The sequence below is a fragment of the Octopus sinensis genome, linkage group LG24 (assembly GCF_006345805.1).
Source record: "Octopus sinensis linkage group LG24, ASM634580v1, whole genome shotgun sequence".
Classification (NCBI taxonomy): domain Eukaryota; kingdom Metazoa; phylum Mollusca; class Cephalopoda; order Octopoda; family Octopodidae; genus Octopus; species Octopus sinensis.
The window spans coordinates 9905927-9923426 of NC_043020.1; the positions used below are offsets into that span (position 1 = coordinate 9905927).

General features: G+C 39.9%; 1 protein-coding gene across 2 annotated transcripts in view; it reads left to right on the plus strand.

Moving 5' to 3' along the window:
- The first annotated feature begins 5828 nt into the window (after positions 1-5828).
- LOC115223901 overlaps positions 5829-17500 on the plus strand; it is a 14244-nt gene continuing 2572 nt past the window's right edge. Inside the window, exons 1-2 of one of the 2 annotated variants that reach the window (XM_029794625.2) lie at positions 5829-6211; positions 15994-16335. In XM_029794625.2, coding sequence (XP_029650485.1) covers positions 16001-16335 — 335 coding nt within the window. In that variant the 5' untranslated portion in view covers positions 5829-6211; positions 15994-16000. Of the gene's footprint in view, positions 6212-6786; positions 6860-15993; positions 16336-17500 lie in introns of those variants that run through there. The other variant, XM_036513040.1, reaches the window with a different exon arrangement.

Consider the following 17500-nt stretch of genomic DNA (forward strand, 5'->3'; position numbering starts at 1 on the left):
CTGCCCTAACCACTGGGCCATTGCACCTCCACAGAATAGACATGTAAACCTGTTAACAATCCAGTAAATTTAGTATAGCAAGCATAACGCGTCAGACCAAAAGAAGCTGACAACCACCATAGAGTGGAGGCGCAATGGCCCAGTGGTTTGGGCAGCGGACTCGCGGTTGTAAGAACGCGGTTTCGATTCCCAGACCGGGCATTGTGATGTTTATTGAACAAAAACACTTAAGCTGGAGAAGAGATGCCTGTCGGAGAGTGTTCAAAAACAGATGGAAACATGTTGCACGAGTGCTAGGCTTTAAAAGGGCGCATTTATTTTTGTGGAGACGCGTGACTTAGTGGTTAGGGTGTCAGCATCATGATCGTAAGATTGTGGTTTCGATTCCTGGACAGGGCGATGCGTTGTGTTCTTGAGCAAGACACTTCATTCCACGTTGCTCCAGTCCACTCAGCTGGCAAAAATGAGTAACGCAGCGTTGAACTGGCATCCCGTCCAGCTGGGAAACACATACGCCATTGAAATCGGGAAACCGGGCCCACGAGCTTGGCTAGGCTTTAAAAGGGCGCATTTATTTTTTTTTTATGGCAAACTAGCAGTATCGCCCGGCGTTGCTCGGGTTTGTAAGGGAAATAACTATATAAGCATTTTTAGAGAGTTATAGCCAAAAAGTAGCAAAAAAATGCATTAAAAATGGAAAAAAAATTATGGTAAATTTTTTTTTAACATCGTTGACTCATCGTAGATATTTTTAGAGAGTTACTTCCCTTATATAATAGCGAAAAAATGCATTAAAATGGAAAAAAATGATGGCAAATTTTTTTAATCGTAGACTCATCGTAGACGCGCGCTAATACCCAGAAGGGCTCGATATGAATCACGACTATAAGATACCCGGTTTTGGTTAAACTGCACCGCAAAATGTGGGAGTAGTTAGGAATCTAAATCGTAGGAGACAGACACACAACTTCACTTTTATATATAAAGATATACAAATGAGAAGTTCGTTTTATTTCATTTTATTTTAAGGTAGTAAATACTTTTGTTTAGACAATTTAAATTCATTTCATCGTTCTGTTATAAGCACCAGGAAATAAAAGTATTGTGGGTGTACTGTGGGTATACTGTCTTTCCTGATATCAGTCATGGCGGTAAAGGTATACTTTCAAAGTTACCCATCAAATAAAATGTTACACACTCCCGCATAACAAAATCAGCTTTCCTATATAATTGGAGGCGCAATGGCCCAGTGGTTAGGGCAGCGGACTCGCGGTCGGAGGATCGCGGTTTCGATTCCCAGACTGGGCGTTGTGTGTGTTTATTGAGCGAAAACACCTAATTCCCTACGAGGCTCTGGCAGGGGGTGGTGGTGACACCTGTTGTACTCTTTCGCCCCAACTTTCTCTCACTCTTTTTTCCTGTTTTATGGGTAGCGCTGCGGTGGACCGGCGTCCCGTCCAAATGGGTGGAGGGAATACATATGCCATAGAAACCGGGAAACCGGGCCCATGAGCCTGGCTAGGCTTGAAAAGGGCGCATAAATAAATAATAATTTACTATAGGCGCAGGAGTGGCTGTGTGGTAAGTAGCTTGCTAACCAACCACATAGTTCCGGGTTCAGTCCCACTGCGTGGCACCTTGGGCAAGTGTCTTCTACTATAGCCCCGGGCCGACCAAAGCCTTGTGAGTGGATTTGGTAGACGGAAACTGAAAGAAGCCCGTCGTATATATGTATGCATGTATATATATATATGTGTATGTGTGTTTGTGTTTGTCCCCCTAGCATTGCTTGACAACAGATGCTGGTGTGTTTACGTCCCCGTCACCTAGCGGTTCGGCAAAAGAGACCGATGGAATAAGTACTGGGCTTACAAAGAATAAGTCCCGGGGTCGATTTGCTTGACTAAAAGAAAAAAAAGGCGGTGCTCCAGCATGGCCGCAGTCAAATGACTGAAACAAGTAAAAGAGTAAAAGAGTATATAATTATCTCTGAAGGGATTTTTTTTACTGAATTTCCTTTTCTTATATATGCGTGGAGGGTGTCGGTTACCTACTAAATCAATTATTTTTCTTTCTAGGTAATCATTAATATCTAAAAAAAAAAGATCAAATAGTTATCTCCTGTAGTTTGTAAGATTACAGAGAAGTAATAATAATAATAATAATAATAATAATTGTGTACAGTGCTCAGGTGCACTACAACTCATCTAAAGTGTATATATAATCAGGTGTAGTTTCGGCGGATTTCGGAAAGCATGAGGGCCTTAAAGGATGCAGTGTCATGGCAGTCAACAACTGACGCAGGCAGTTTGTTCCATGCTTCAGCAACTCTGAGCGTGAAAAAATGTTTCCGAAAGTCATGGGAGCTGTGTTGTTTTCTGACTTTGTAGGCAATGTCCACGTGTGTTAGACACATGGAGATCAAAAAGGTGTTCAGTGTTGGTTGTTGGTGAGGTGGTTTATAACTTTGTGGGTGTTTACCAAGTCCGTCGCCAGACGCCGGAGCCTCAGTGAATCCATGCCCAGGGAAACAAGGCGCTCAGAGTATGGTAGGTGCCTGATGGAGGGTATGCGTTTGGTTGCACGTCTCTGGACAGATTCCAGGAGGTCAATGTTCCGAGCAAGATAGGGGTTCCAAACTGATGATGCGAATTCCAAGTGTGGTCGTACCATAGCAAGCAAGCAAGCAATCAAGCAAACAAGCAAAACAAATGCCGAGGCACCTAATTTGTTGGTGGCCTGACATGTTGAGCGGGAGATATCTTTCATCTTTTATCTTTTACTTGTTTCAGTCATTGGATTGCGGCCATGCTGTAACATCACCTTAAAGAATTTTAGTCGAAAAAAAATTGATCTCAGTACTTACTTTTTTTAAAGTTTGATACTTATTCTATCTGTCTCTTTTGTCGAACCGCCAAGTTACAGCTGCTGCTACTGATGCAGTTATTGATTGTGTGCTGCTACTGCTTCTAGTATTCTTCAACCATGTCCCGATACATTAGAGATATTTCCTATAACCATTCTGTAAGGATCACAGAAGAATGACTTGAAGAAGTTTAAGTAAATATTATCATCAGGGATAGAACGCTAGTCACTTTATATCGGGTGATTCTTTCCGTAAGAGAAGCCTACTCCGTACTGCAAACTAACGGGGCACTCGTCAATTTTATGGTGACACCACTGCTTACAAGGGGATACTGAAAAGTTCCTGGCTTGAAGGGTGTCGTGAAAGGCCTGCTCGGAGGCCCAACGTTCCGAGTTCTTTTACGGGGGTTAGAAAAATTGAAGGACCGCTGAGAGGGGAATATCTATATATATAAAACTGTAGTTGTGTGAGTGTCTGTCCCCTTCGATTTAGATTCCTAACTACTCCCACATTTTGCGGTGCAGTTTAACCAAATTCGGGTATCTTATAGTCGTGATTCATATCGAGCCCGTCTGGCTATTAGCGCGCGTCTACGATGAGTCTACGATTTTAAAATAATTTAATCATTTTTTATTCCATTTAATGCATATTTTTTCGTGTGTCGATGGCGGCGGAGTTGGCGTCCATGGTCACACTGCACCTGTTTGCTTTTCCCCCCCTCTTCCCTCCCTCGTGAAGCTGTGGGAAGGAGTGTAAGGAATCAACGTCGTAAAGCGTTGTCAAGGAGACCAGCGTTCTTTTAGAACAACGACTTCATGGCTTGAAGACACCAAACAGAAATGGCTAAGAAAGCCCGAATTGGCATCTATAAGGGAGTAACTCTCTAAAAATGCTTATTAGTTATTTCCCTTACAAACCCGAGTAACGCCGGGCGATACTGCTAGTGTTGGATAAAATCCTAATTAACTGATCCTCCGGTATTTTCTTTAACCAAAAGCCAGGAACTTTTCAACACCCTCTCTCACAACAATACCACCGAATGATTGCTGCTTGCCTGGAGGACTATATTCAGTTTTGCCGTTGAAGGTTTAAAGTGTCAAAGTAAGTGAAGAACTGAGAACCACTAGAGCCAGGAAACAGGAGGACCGTGTTTTAACCCTTTAGTGTTTAAACTGGCCATATCAGGCCAAAATTGTCTCCCTGTTTTATGCTCAAACCAGCCAGCTCTGACCTCTCACACCTACCCTACAAAGTCATTCTAAAAATAAACAGGGACATCATCAAAATCTCAGAGTTACAAGATGCTGTACAATTAATTTAAAACAATGTCATTAAACAGGTTTTACATTTGACAGAGTAATCTGAATGCTAAAGGGTTAAGACACAGAGCCTGTCACTATCATGGCACTTGTTTGTTTGTTTGTTTGTTCCTTAGGGTATCGAACAAATTCTTCGCAGTATTTAGAGAAATTCTTTTTATGTTCTGAGTTCAAATCCCGCCAGGATCACTGTTGGCAATGTATCCTTCCGGAGTCTATAAAATAAAATAGTAGTTGATTTGATCGATTAACTTCACCTCCAACTCCCCGCCAAGTTTGGTTTGTGAGTCGTGTGTGTGTGTGTGTGTGTGTGTGTGTGTGTGTGTGTGTGTGTGTGTGTGTGTGGTGGTAATACGGTGAAGTCTATGCTCTGCTGAGGAGGTTTAATTTGACGAAATAATGTTCGATGTTGTCTCCCCTACTTGACGAAACTTTAAGTGTGTGTGTGTGTGTATGTGTGTGTGTGTGTGGTGTGTGTGTGTGTGTGTATAATACGGTGAAGTCTGTGCTCTGCTGAGGAGGTTTAATTTGATGAAACGATGTTCAGTGTTGTCTCCCCTACTTGTGAATGTGTGTTTGCGTGCGTGTGAAAGTATGCATGTGTGTGAGAATGTGTATGAGCGTGTGTATGTATGTGTGTGTGTGTGTGTGTGTGTGTGTGTGTGTGTGTGTGTGTGTGTGCATATACACTCCATAACACATATTTCCCTGAATATATACGCCCACAAACACGCATTATGTGCATGTGCGTGTACATGTATGTGTGCATGGGTATATATATATATATATATATAACCCATGCACACATACATATAATATAATAATATATATTAATATATATATATATATATATTATATATACATATATGTGTATGTGTAAATTATATATATATTATATATAGAGAGAGAGAGAGAGAGAGAGAGAGAGAGAGAGAGAGAGATGGCCATGCTGGAGCACCGCCTTTAGTCGAGCAAATTGACCCCAGGACTTATTCTTTGTAAGCCTAGTACTATTCTATCGGTCTCTTTTGCCGAACCGCTAATGTACGGGGACGTAAACACACCAGCATCGGTTGTCAAGCGATGTTGGGGAGACAAACACAGCACACAAACATACACACACACATACATATATATATATATATTATATATATATATATAGATATATTATAATATATATATTACATAGATAGATAGATAGATAGATAGATAGATAGTAGATAGATAGATAGATAGATAGATAGATAGATAGATAGATATACATATATACGATGGGCTTCTTTCGGTTTCCGTCTACCAAATCCACTCACAAGGCTTTGGTCGGCCCGAGGCTATAGTAGAAGACACTTGCCCAAGGTGCCACGCAGTGGGACTGAACCCGGAACCAGGTGGTTGGTAAGCAAGCTACTTACCACACAGTTCCTAAATATATATATGTTTTCATATAACGAAGACCCTTGTTAACATACATATATACACACGCGCGCGTGCGTGCGCTTAGTTATAGATATCTAGATATCTAGATATCTAGATATATATAGAGAGATATATACACATGCGCGTGAATGTGCGTATGTTGTAACGTAATGTAGATTCCATTTGAGCAAAATTTCCCAGGAAGGAGTGACTACTTCATAAAGAGAAAAAATAAACCGAGAACGAGGCTGCCAGGAGTGAGTAGTCGTGGCCAGTTGTCTACCAGCACGGCGACTCGATCCGTCGACCCCTGGCTTCGTCGTCGCTGTTTTTTGTCACCTGTTGGTAGTGTATAGCAGTAAAAACATTCCCGATACGACCACCACGTCGACCAAGGATCAGAGGAAGAAGCGAGTATACAACAAAATTGCTTACATAATGGAGTGAAATGTATTTTGTGAACTGACTGACCATATATATATATATATATATATAATATATACACATATACATACATACATACATATATATATATATGTGTGTGATGTAGATATATATACATCCGTATATATATATAATATATATATATACTATCATTCTGTATTATCTGGTAAATCAAACTGTTTTCATTATTATTATTGTTGTTGATATTGTTATTATTATTATGTGTATATATACACATATATACATATATATGTATTTATATATATGGGTGATGTAGATATATATATACATCCGTATATATATATATAATATATACTATCATTCTCTATTATGTGGTAATCAAACTGTTTTCGTGTTGTATATGTGTATATATACACATATACATACATACATTATATATATATATATATATATATATATATATATATACAGGGTGTCCCAAAAAAGTATACACACCTTAAATAATTGTAAATTTGTTATTGTAAGCCTAGTTCTTATTCTATCGTTCTCTTTTGCCGAACCACTATGTGTATGCATTTTTTTTGGGACAACCCTGTATTATATATATATATATAAATATATATATTTATGTGTGTATGATGTAGATATATAGACATCCGTATATATATATATATATATATATATATATATATATATAGATACTTATATAATATATAATGATAGTAATATATATATATTTTATGTGTGTGTGATGTAGATATATATACATCCGTATATGTATATATATATATATATATATATATATATAATATATATATATATATATATATATACTATCATTCTCTATTATCTGGTAATCAAACTGTTTTCATTATATTATTATTATTGTTGTTGATATTGTTATTGTTATTATTATTATTTGCCTTTCATCCTTTCGGGGGTCGATAAATTAAGTACCAGTTATGCACTGGGGTCGATGTAATCGACTTAACCCGTCTGTCTGTCCTTGTTTGTCCTCTCTGTGTTTTGCCCCTTGTGGGTAATAAAGAAATAAATTATTATTATTATTATTATTATTATTATTATATTGTCTTCAATATTTTGATCTCTTCTGGTCAATCAAATTAATTATTATTATTATTATTATTATTATTATTATTATTATCATTATTATTCTGCCGAGGTCGAGTTTGCCCCTTTCATTTCATCTTTTTTCGGGGTTCGGGGGGTCAATATAAAAGAAAGTACCAGTTGAACACCGGAGTCGATGTAATTGATTATAGCCGCGCCTCCCAGGAAATTCCTGGGCTTTGTGCCAAAATTTGAAATTATTATTATTATATAAAAGGAGAAAGGGAGCTCTCTACCCTACCCCCCCCCCCTTTTTTTTTGACCAGGCTCCCGTGACTTTTATGGGTTTTTTTCTACGAGTAACCTTTCGAAGCGCCTGCCCCCTTATTGGGGAATTTCAACTGTTACTTATTTTTCCTTTATCATCCTGCTTTTGTACACGGACTTTTTCAAACGGACCCCTTTGTAACTTTCGTCCTGTGTTTTGTCCCTTTATGATGTTTTAATTGAATTTTTGTCTGCCCTTGTGGCCAATAAACGAACGAATTATTATTATTATGGTACTACTAGCGAACAGTGGTCCCGTTCCCGGTTCTGCCCGCACACGCGCATCCGTGCTAGCTAGGCGTAAGTAGTCGATCCTACAACGCCTTTTTAACCCTAACTCTGACCCTAACCTTAGTTTTTCTTTTATTTATATTTTACTTGTTTCAAGTCATTTGAGTGCGGCCATGCTGGAGCACCGCCTTTAATCGAGCAACTCGACCCCGGGACTTATTCTTTGTAAGCCCAGTACTTATTCTATCGGTCCCTCTTTCGCCGAACCGCTTAGTGACGGGGACATAAACACACCAGCATCGGTTGTCAAGCAATGCATATGTTTTATTTATTTTTGTTATATATATATATATATATATATATATATATATAATATAATATAATATCTATATATATAAAACTCTAGTTGTGTGAGTGTCTGTCCCCTTCGATTTAGATTCCTAACTCCTCCCACATTTTGCGGTGCAGTTAACCAAATTCGGGTATCTTATAGTCGTGATTCATATCGAGCCCGTCTGACTATTAGCGCGCGTCAACGATGAGTCTACGATTTTAAAAATAATTTAACATCATTTTTTTATTCCATTTTAATGCATAAAATGCATCGTGTGTCGATGGCGGCGGAGTTGGCGTCCACGCTCACAGCTGCACCTGTTTGCTTCTCCCCCTTCCCTCCCTCGTGAAGCTGTGGGGAAGGGAGTGTAAGGAAATCAACGTCGTAATGCGTTGTGAAGGAAACCAGCGTTCTTTTAGAACAACGACTTCATGGCTTGAAGACACCAAAAACAGAATGGCTAAGAAGCCCGAATTTATAAGGGAAGTAACTCTCTAAAAATGCTTATATAGTTATTTCCCTTACAAACCCGAGCAACGCCGGGCGATACTGCTAGTAATATATAAAGAGAGAAGCTAAACTCACTACTATGGGATATCTTGGATTTGAACTGCGGAAATTGAAGGAAAAAAAAAAACTATTTTTAGCAAATTGATTTTTATATATACCTGCTTGGACAGACATTTATCACGGATCAATTAGATACAATGTTCTCAACTTTCATTATGTTTTGAATAAACTATTACGTTAATATAAATTAAAAGGATGTTTCAATATCAAGGATAGGTCTAGCTAAGTCTATCTAGGAATACAATTGTTCGTTGATGCGGTTCTTGATTTCCGCAGTTTAAAAATACTATTTAACCTGGCACCTGTTGACATCCTGTGCTCTATAACGGTTTCTTTATTATTATTTACTAGCAGTATCGCCCGGCGTTGCTCGGGTTTGTAAGGGAAATAACTATATAAGCATTTTTAGAGAGTTATAGCCAAAACATAGCAAAAAAATGCATTAAAAATGGAAAAAAAAATTATGGTAAATTTTTTTTTAAATCGTTGACTCATCGTAGACATTTTTAGAGAGTTACTTCCCTTATATAATAGCGAAAAAATGCATTAAAAATGGAAAAAAATGATGGTAATTTTTTTTTTAAATCGTAGACTCATCGTAGACGCGCGCTAATACCAAGAAGGGCTCGATATGAATCACGACTATAAGATACCCGGTTTTGGTTAAACTGCACCGCAAAATGTGGGAGTAGTTAGGAATCTAAATCGTAGGAGACAGACACCACACAACTTCTCTTTTATATATAAAGATTTGTCCTTGTAACGTCCCATCAACAGTAGCCATTGCGGTAAATAAAAGAAATAATCGTTGGAGCGTCGAGGAAAAATAAAGAAAAAAGATGCTTTGCTATATTTGTTCCGGTTCTTTGCGTTCTAAGAGATCAACTTTGCCTTTTGTTCTTCGGGGTCGATAAAGTAAAGTACCTATTTCTTTATTACCCACAAGGGGCTAAACATAGACAAACCAACGGGGAAGGACATACAAATTAATCGATTACATCGACCCCAGTGGTAACTGGTACTTAATTTCGACCCCGAAAGGATGAAAGGCAAGTCGACCTCGGCGGAATTTGAACTCAGAACGTAGTGGCAGACGAAATACCTATTTCTTTACTACCCACAAGGGGCTAAACACAGAGGGGACAAACAAGGACAGACAAGCGGATTAAGTCGATTACATCGACCCCAGTGCGTAGCTGGTACTTAGTTTATCAACCCCGAAAGGATGAAAGGCAAAGTCGACCTCGGAGGAATTTGAACTCACATCGTAACGGCAGCCGAAATACCACTAAGCATTTCGCCCGACGTGCTAACGTTTCTGCCGTACCAGTCAAGTACTGGGGTCGATGGTATCGACTAAGCCACTCCCTTCAAAACTGGACAGCCTTGTGCCAAAATTAGAAATAATTATTAAAGGTGGTGGGTTGATAGAATGTGTAGAGCATTGAACAAAATAAAATGCCTTGCGGTGTTTTTGTTTGGTCCCTCTTCTTTTTTTTTTCTTATGCTGATTCGTTTACGTTCTGAGTTCGAATTTCACCGAGGTCAGCTTTGCCTTTCATGCTTTCGGTATCCATAAAGATAAAGTACCAGTCAAGTTCTCCCGGTTGATGTAATCGACTGACAAGTGGAGGCGCAAAGGCCCAGTGGTTAGGTCGGAGGATCGCGGTTTCGATTCCCAGACCGGGCATTGTGAGTGTTTATTGAGCGAAAACACCTAAAAGCTCCACGACGCTCCGGCAGGGGGGGGGGGTGAACCCTGCTGTACTCTTTCACCACAACTCTCTCTCGCTCTTTCTTCCTGTTTCTCTTGTACTTGTATTTCAAAGGGCCAGCCTTGTCACATTCTGTGTGTCACGCTGAATCTCCTCGAGAACTACGTTAAGGGTACACGTGTCTGTGGAGTGCTCAGCCACTTGCACGTAAATATCACGAGCAAGCTGTTCCGTTGATCGTATCAACCGGAACCCTCATCGTCGTAACCGACGGAGTGCTTCCATCCATAAAAATAAAGTACCAGTCAAGTTCTCCCGGTTGATGTAATCGACCGACACCCTTTAAAATTCCTGGCACTTGTTCCAAAATTTAAAGCGATTGACAAAGTTGGTAAAGCGTCGGACAAGAATAGCCCCGAAATGAATTTTGCTCACCATCGAAGGCATTTTTTCCTTGTTTTAGCTTTTTTGTTTCTGAAGTTATTTGGACGCAAAACATCGGTGGTGTATTTACTTTGTTGTGTTTACAAATAAGTACATCTAACACAGCCACACTGTATCTATGCATCTGTCACCTTCCTGTCACTGTCTGCCCATCTGTCTTTGTCTATCTTTGCTGTGTTTACACAGATACGTCTGTCTACCAGTCACAGGTATCTCTATCTAATGTCTTTTTCTCTCGATCTGTCTGTCTGTCTGTCTATTCATCCTTCTGTCTGTCTATATGTCTATCTACTTGCTTTTCTGTCTACCTATCCAGCTATCTAGCTACCTCTCTCTCTCTCTCTCATATATATATATATATATATAATATATATATATATATATACTAGCATATACCCGGCGTTGCTCGGGTTTGTAAGGGAAATAACTATATAAGCATTTTTAGAGAGTTACTTTCCTTATATAATAGCGAAAAAATGCATTAAAATGGAAAAAAATTATGGTAAATTTTTTTTTTAAATCGTAGACTCATCGTAGACGCGTGCTAATACCCAGAAGGGCTCGATATGAATCACGACTATAAGATACCCGGTTTTGGTTAAACTGCACCGTAAAATGTGGGAGTAGTTAGGAATCTAAATCGTAGGAGACAGACACACAACCTCTCTTTTATATATAAAGATATATATATATATATTCGCCATGTTGATTCGCTAGCTTCTGCACGCAATTTTTTTTCTCTCCTTGTTTCTTTCCGTGTTTCTTTTCTGTGTATCTTTCTGTTGAAGAGCGTAGGCTCGAAACGTAAAAGACTTGTTTTATTTATATTCCTGAGCACCATACTAATACAATTTTTTTGTTTGTATTCCACCTGCCTTCGTCTTTTGTTTATTTTCATAAAGCTTCCCGTTATATATACTCTTACTCTTTTACTTGTTTCAGTCATTTGACTGCAGCCATGCTGGAGCACCGCCTTTAATCGAGCAACGCAACCCCGGGACTTATTATTTTTGTAAGCCCAGTACTTATTCTATCGGTCTCTTTTTGCCGAACCGCTAAGTAACGGGGACGTAAACACACCAGCATCGGTTGTCAAGCAATGCTAGGGGGACAAACACAGACACACAAACACACACACACACATACATATATATATATTTATATACATATATACGACGGGCTTCTTTCAGTTTCCATCTACCAAATCCACTCACAAGGCTTTGGTCAGCCCGAGGCTTTAGTAGAAGACACTTGACCAAGGTGCCACACAGTGGGACTGAACCTGGAACCATGTGGTCGATAAGCAAGCTACTTACCACACAGCCACTCTTGCGCCATATATATATATATATTATATATATATTATATATATATATATATATATATGGATAGATAGATAGAAGATAGATAGATAGATGATAGATAGTATAGATAGATATTTTTGTTTCAGTCATTTGAATGCAGCCATGCTGGAGCACTGCCTTTAGTGGAACAAATCAACCCCACAACTTATTCTTTGTAAGCCTAGCACTTATTCTATCGGTCATTTTTCCCAAACCACTAGGTTACAGGGACATAAAGTCGGTGCTCCAGCATGGCCACAGTCAAATGACTAAGATAGGTAAACGAATATATATATTCCAGATCTGAATTTGTGTTTGTGCTGGAATGTATATCAAGAAAGAAGATAAGTGATAGCTTCCTGTGTCATGGTGACCCAAATGTAACACCATAGAAACAGTCTTGTTCCTAATAAGGTCACCACCATGTGATCGACATTCTCAGAAACTGAGATTTTCAGCTCTGCATCACAGTCACATTTTATAGCTGGTGACATTATGTTGAACACCCTTTGCACTGATGTTCCTCTGCACCTGAAAGAAAGATAGTTGATGGGATCTCATGATGGTGATGCAGAGGTATTCACACTTAGTTACGCCACAGCCATGTGCAACACTGACATGGTAAGTTTTAAGGCTGCGGATGCTATTGGCATCATCAGCATCTGCTTTCCATGCTGGCATGGGTTGGATGGTTTTACAGGATCTAGTGAGCTGCAGGGCTGTGTCAAACCTCAGTGTCAGCTCTGGCATAGTTTCTACTGCTCAATGCCCTTCCTAATGCCAACCACTTTACAGTGTGTATTGAGTGCTCTTTTACATGCCACCAGCATTAGTGAGGTTGCCACTTAACCCTTTTGTTACTAACCCACCAAAACCGGCTCTGGCTCTGTGGTAAAATGTCTTGTTTCCATAAGTTTTGAGTTAAAATCTTCCACCAAACCTTAGTCACAATTTATGTTCCTAACACTAGCTTGATGATAACTAAGTTATTTTACTAAATTCTTTGTTATATTTAAAATAATTGAAATAGGCGCAGGAGTGGCTGTGTGGTAAGTAGCTTGCTAACCAACCACATGGTTCCGGGTTCAGTCCCACTGCGTGGCATCTTGGGCAAAGTGTCTTCTGCTATAGCCCCGGGCCGACCAATGCCTTGTGAGTGGATTTGGTAGATGGAAACTGAAAGAAGCCTTCATATATATGTATATTATAATATGTATGTGTGTGTTTTGTTTGTCTGTGTTTGTCCCCCTAGCATTGCTTGACAACCGATGCTGGGTGTGTTTACATCTCCAACAAACAGGTCGAGCAAATCGACCCCGGGACTTATTCTTTGTAAGCCCAGTACTATATCTATCGGTCCTTTTGCCGAACCGCTAGTGACAGGGACGTAACCACACCCCGCATCGGTTGTCAAGCAATGCTAGGGGGACAAACACATACACACAAACACACACATCATATATACATATATATATACATATATACAACAGGCTTCTTTCAGTTTCCGTCTACCAAATCCACTCACAAGACATTGGTCGGCCTGGGGCTATAGCAGAAGACACTTGCCCAAGATGCCACGCAGTGGGACTGAACCCGGAACCATGTGGTTGGTTAGCAAGCTACTTACCACACAGCCACTCCTGCGCCTATCTTTATTTCTTCTTTTGCTGGTGTCTCAAATTTAGGTTAAATCAGTGTTTCTCAAAGGGGTAGCCTATGAGACGGTCGGACAAGTTGTTTTGAGAAAATTTGGTTTAAATGTTTGACAACTCAGCACCGTCCATTGGACGGGGGTGGGGCGTTTAGCTCATGGTTTATAGAATGAGTTCTATGCCAGCATGGAAGCCAAACATTAATTGATGATGACAGCAATATATATATATATATTTCTTTATTGCCCACAAGGGTCTTGTAGAGGCAACAAACAAGAACAGACAAAGGGATTAAGTCGATTACATCGACTCCAATGCATAGCTGGTACTTATTTAATCAACCCTGAAAGGATGAAAGACAAAGTTGATTTCAGCAGAATTTGAACTCAGAACGTAACGGCAGACAAAATACCGCCAAACATTTCACCCGGTGTGCTAACGATTCTGCCAGCTTGCCAATGATGATGATATATATATATGCAACTATGTGTGTGTTATGTGAATTCATACATATATAAGATATATATGTGTATATATATATTATGCACATACATATACACACATGATGTGTGTGTGTGTAGATATATATATGTATGTTTATGTATATATATATATATATATATATATATATATATATATGCGTTATTTCAGATTAAATGATGAACCTTGTTACATAATGTTTAATGCATACATACAGACAGGGGTACAGGTGTGAGTAAGTGGTAACAAATTTGCTTTGTAACCACATGGTCCTGGGTTCAGTTTCGTTGTGCAGCACTATGGCCAAGTTTCCGAAACAAGCCCAACATATATGGATAGGCATAGGAGTGGCTGTGTGGTAAGTAGCTTGCTTACGAACCACATAGTTCCGGGTTCAGTCCAACTGCATGGCACTTTTGGCAAGTGTCTTCTACTATACCTGCAGGCCGACCAAAGCCTTGTGAGTGGATTTGGTTGACGGAAACTGAAAGAAGCCCGTCGTATATATGTATATATATATAAATATATTAATAAAAGGAATTTCAACCTTGTCTGATTTTCACGTTTTATTTACAATCTCATAATGATATAATATAAGATTATATAATATAATAGAATAGAATAAAATAAAATAGTAGAATGTTAAATGTTCATTCTGATTGAACTAGTACTTTCATGCATTAAATTATGCAATCTTCAGGTTCGTGTAGTAGTGGTGACAGTCATGCTTCACAATTTTTGGTGTGTGTGTGTGTGTGTGTGTATCTGTGTCTGTCCCCCCCAACATCGCTTGACAACGGATGCCGATAGATTAAGTACTAGGCTTACAAAGAATAAGTCCTGGGGTTGATTTGCTTGACTAAAAGGTGGTGCTCCAGCATGGCCACAGTTAAACGACTGTCATACAAGCAGTGTCATTCATTTTCAATATTCTGTGGGAACCTGTTTGTCCATGGGGGGGGAATATGAAGTTTATTGCCTTGCTTTGAAATAAGTAAGGGCTGGCAACTCCCACTCTATCCAACCCATGCAAGCATGGAAAAGTGGATATTTAAATGAGAGAAAGAGAGAGACACACACACATACACACACACACACCTTTTCTGATACCTCTTCCTATATATATATATAGGCGTGGCTGTGTGGTAAGTAGCTTGCTAACCACCGCATGGTTCCAGGTTCAGTCCCACTGCGTGGCATCTTGGGCAAGTGTCTTCTGCTATAGCCCCGGGCCGACCAATGCCTTGTGCGTGGATTTGGTAGACGGAAACTGAAAGAAGCCTGTCGTATATATGTATATATGTGTGTGTGTGTGTGTGTGTGTTTGTCCCCCTAGCATTGCTTGACAACCGATGCTGGTGTGTTTACGTCCCCGTCACTTAGCGGTTCGGCAAAAGAGACCGATAGAATAAGTACTGGGCTTACAAAGAATAAGTCCCGGGGTCGATTTGCTCGACTAAAGGCGGTGCTCCAGCATGGCCGCAGTCAAAAGACTGAAACAAATAAAAGAGTAAAGAGATATATATATATATAAAAAATAATATGTTACATTACTCAATAGTCAAGATAAAACTGAGTTTCAGATGCCGAAGTGGAAATCCACAACACCATCTCTTCGGTTATCTGGCTATCTGAAAACCAAAGAGATGGTGTGTGGATTTCCACTTCGGCATCTGAAACTCAAAGTTTTATCTTGACTACCAAGTAATGTAACATATTATTGTATAGATAAATTTCCTCTATTTACATAATATTGAGGTCTCTTTCTTTCTTTTGTTATCTTACCGTTTTTACCAATATATATATATATATATTCACAGCATCAACATGGCTAGTTGTACTGCTGCAGACCAGACAAATTCTGGCAAGGATTGTTCCGAAAGCGAAACAGAATTGGTGAAGGAGGAAGCAGCCAAAGTAGACAAGAAGAAGGTGGAGGCTGGAGAGGATGGAGACGAAGAAGCGAAAGTCTCTGCTGACCGGCTCAGCCCCCAGGATGAGGAAACAGAGAAGCAAGTTGTTCTGGCCAGCAGACACATCACCATGGCTCTAACCAAATCCAGTGCCATCGAGAAATATTTCTCCACCTGTCTTTTAGATGAAGAAGATGAAGCTCGCTTTGCAGACTTTGACTCGGAGTTGCCGGATTTCCTCAGTCGGACGTAAGTGGAATTTTTTTATTGTTGTTCTGGTTGTTGTCGTTGTTGTTGTTTTGCTTCCTTATGTAGTTTTGTTTCATGGGATTATGGTTGCTGTTTAACCTAAGATCCACTTATCAAACGGATATGATTAGTCAAAGGTAATTCTATAAATCCACCACTCTATGATATATATGTATATATATATATGTGGAGGCACATGGCCTAGTGGTTAGAGCAGCGGACTCGTGGTCGAGGGGCCGTGGGTTCGAATCTCAGACCGGGCAATGTGTGTGTTTATGAGCGAAACACCTAAGCTCCATGCGGCTCCGGCAGAAGGTAATGACGAACTTCTGCTGACTCTTTCGCCACAACTTTCCTCCTGCATCTTGCAGCTCACCTGCGATGGACTGGCGTCCCGTCCATGTGGGGAACCTATACGCCAAGGAAACCAGGAAACTGGCCCTTATGAGCCAGGCATGGCTCAAGAAGGCTCACTCTTGCATCTTGCAGCTCACCTGCGTCGTACTGGCGTCCAGTCCAGGTGGGGAACCTATATGCCAAGGAAACCGGGAAACTGGCCCTTATGAGCCAGGCATGGCTCAAGAAGGATCAAACAACATATATATACATTTCGTTTTGGGATTTGGTTTGCAAGATTCTTTATATGATTTCGCGTGTTGAAGCATATTCTGTTGTGTCTGGGGAGAGTCATTTTCTTTTCGTGCCTTATAATGTAACACACTCACCTAAATTTTAGGAAAATAAAAATATGAAATAAGTGGAAATTTTACTGGTGCTTTTTATGTGCCACCTGCACAGGAGCCAGTCCAGCGGCACTAGCGACGACCTCGCTTGAATATTTCACATGCCACCAGCACAAGTGCTGGTAAGGCGATGCGGTAACAATCGCACTTGAATGGTGTGCTTAACGTGCCATCGGCACCGAGGCCAGCTTGTTGCTCTGGCAACAATCTTACTCGTATGTTACATATATATATATATGTGTGTGTGTGTTTCAAATACATGTAAACATTTTTGCCAACTGAGTAGACTGGAGCAACGTGAAATGAAGTGTCTTGCTCAAGAAGGTAACGCGTCGCTCGGTCCAGGAATCGAAGCCATAATCTTATGATCATGATGCTGACACCCTAACCACTAAGCCACGCGCCTCCACAAAAATAAATGC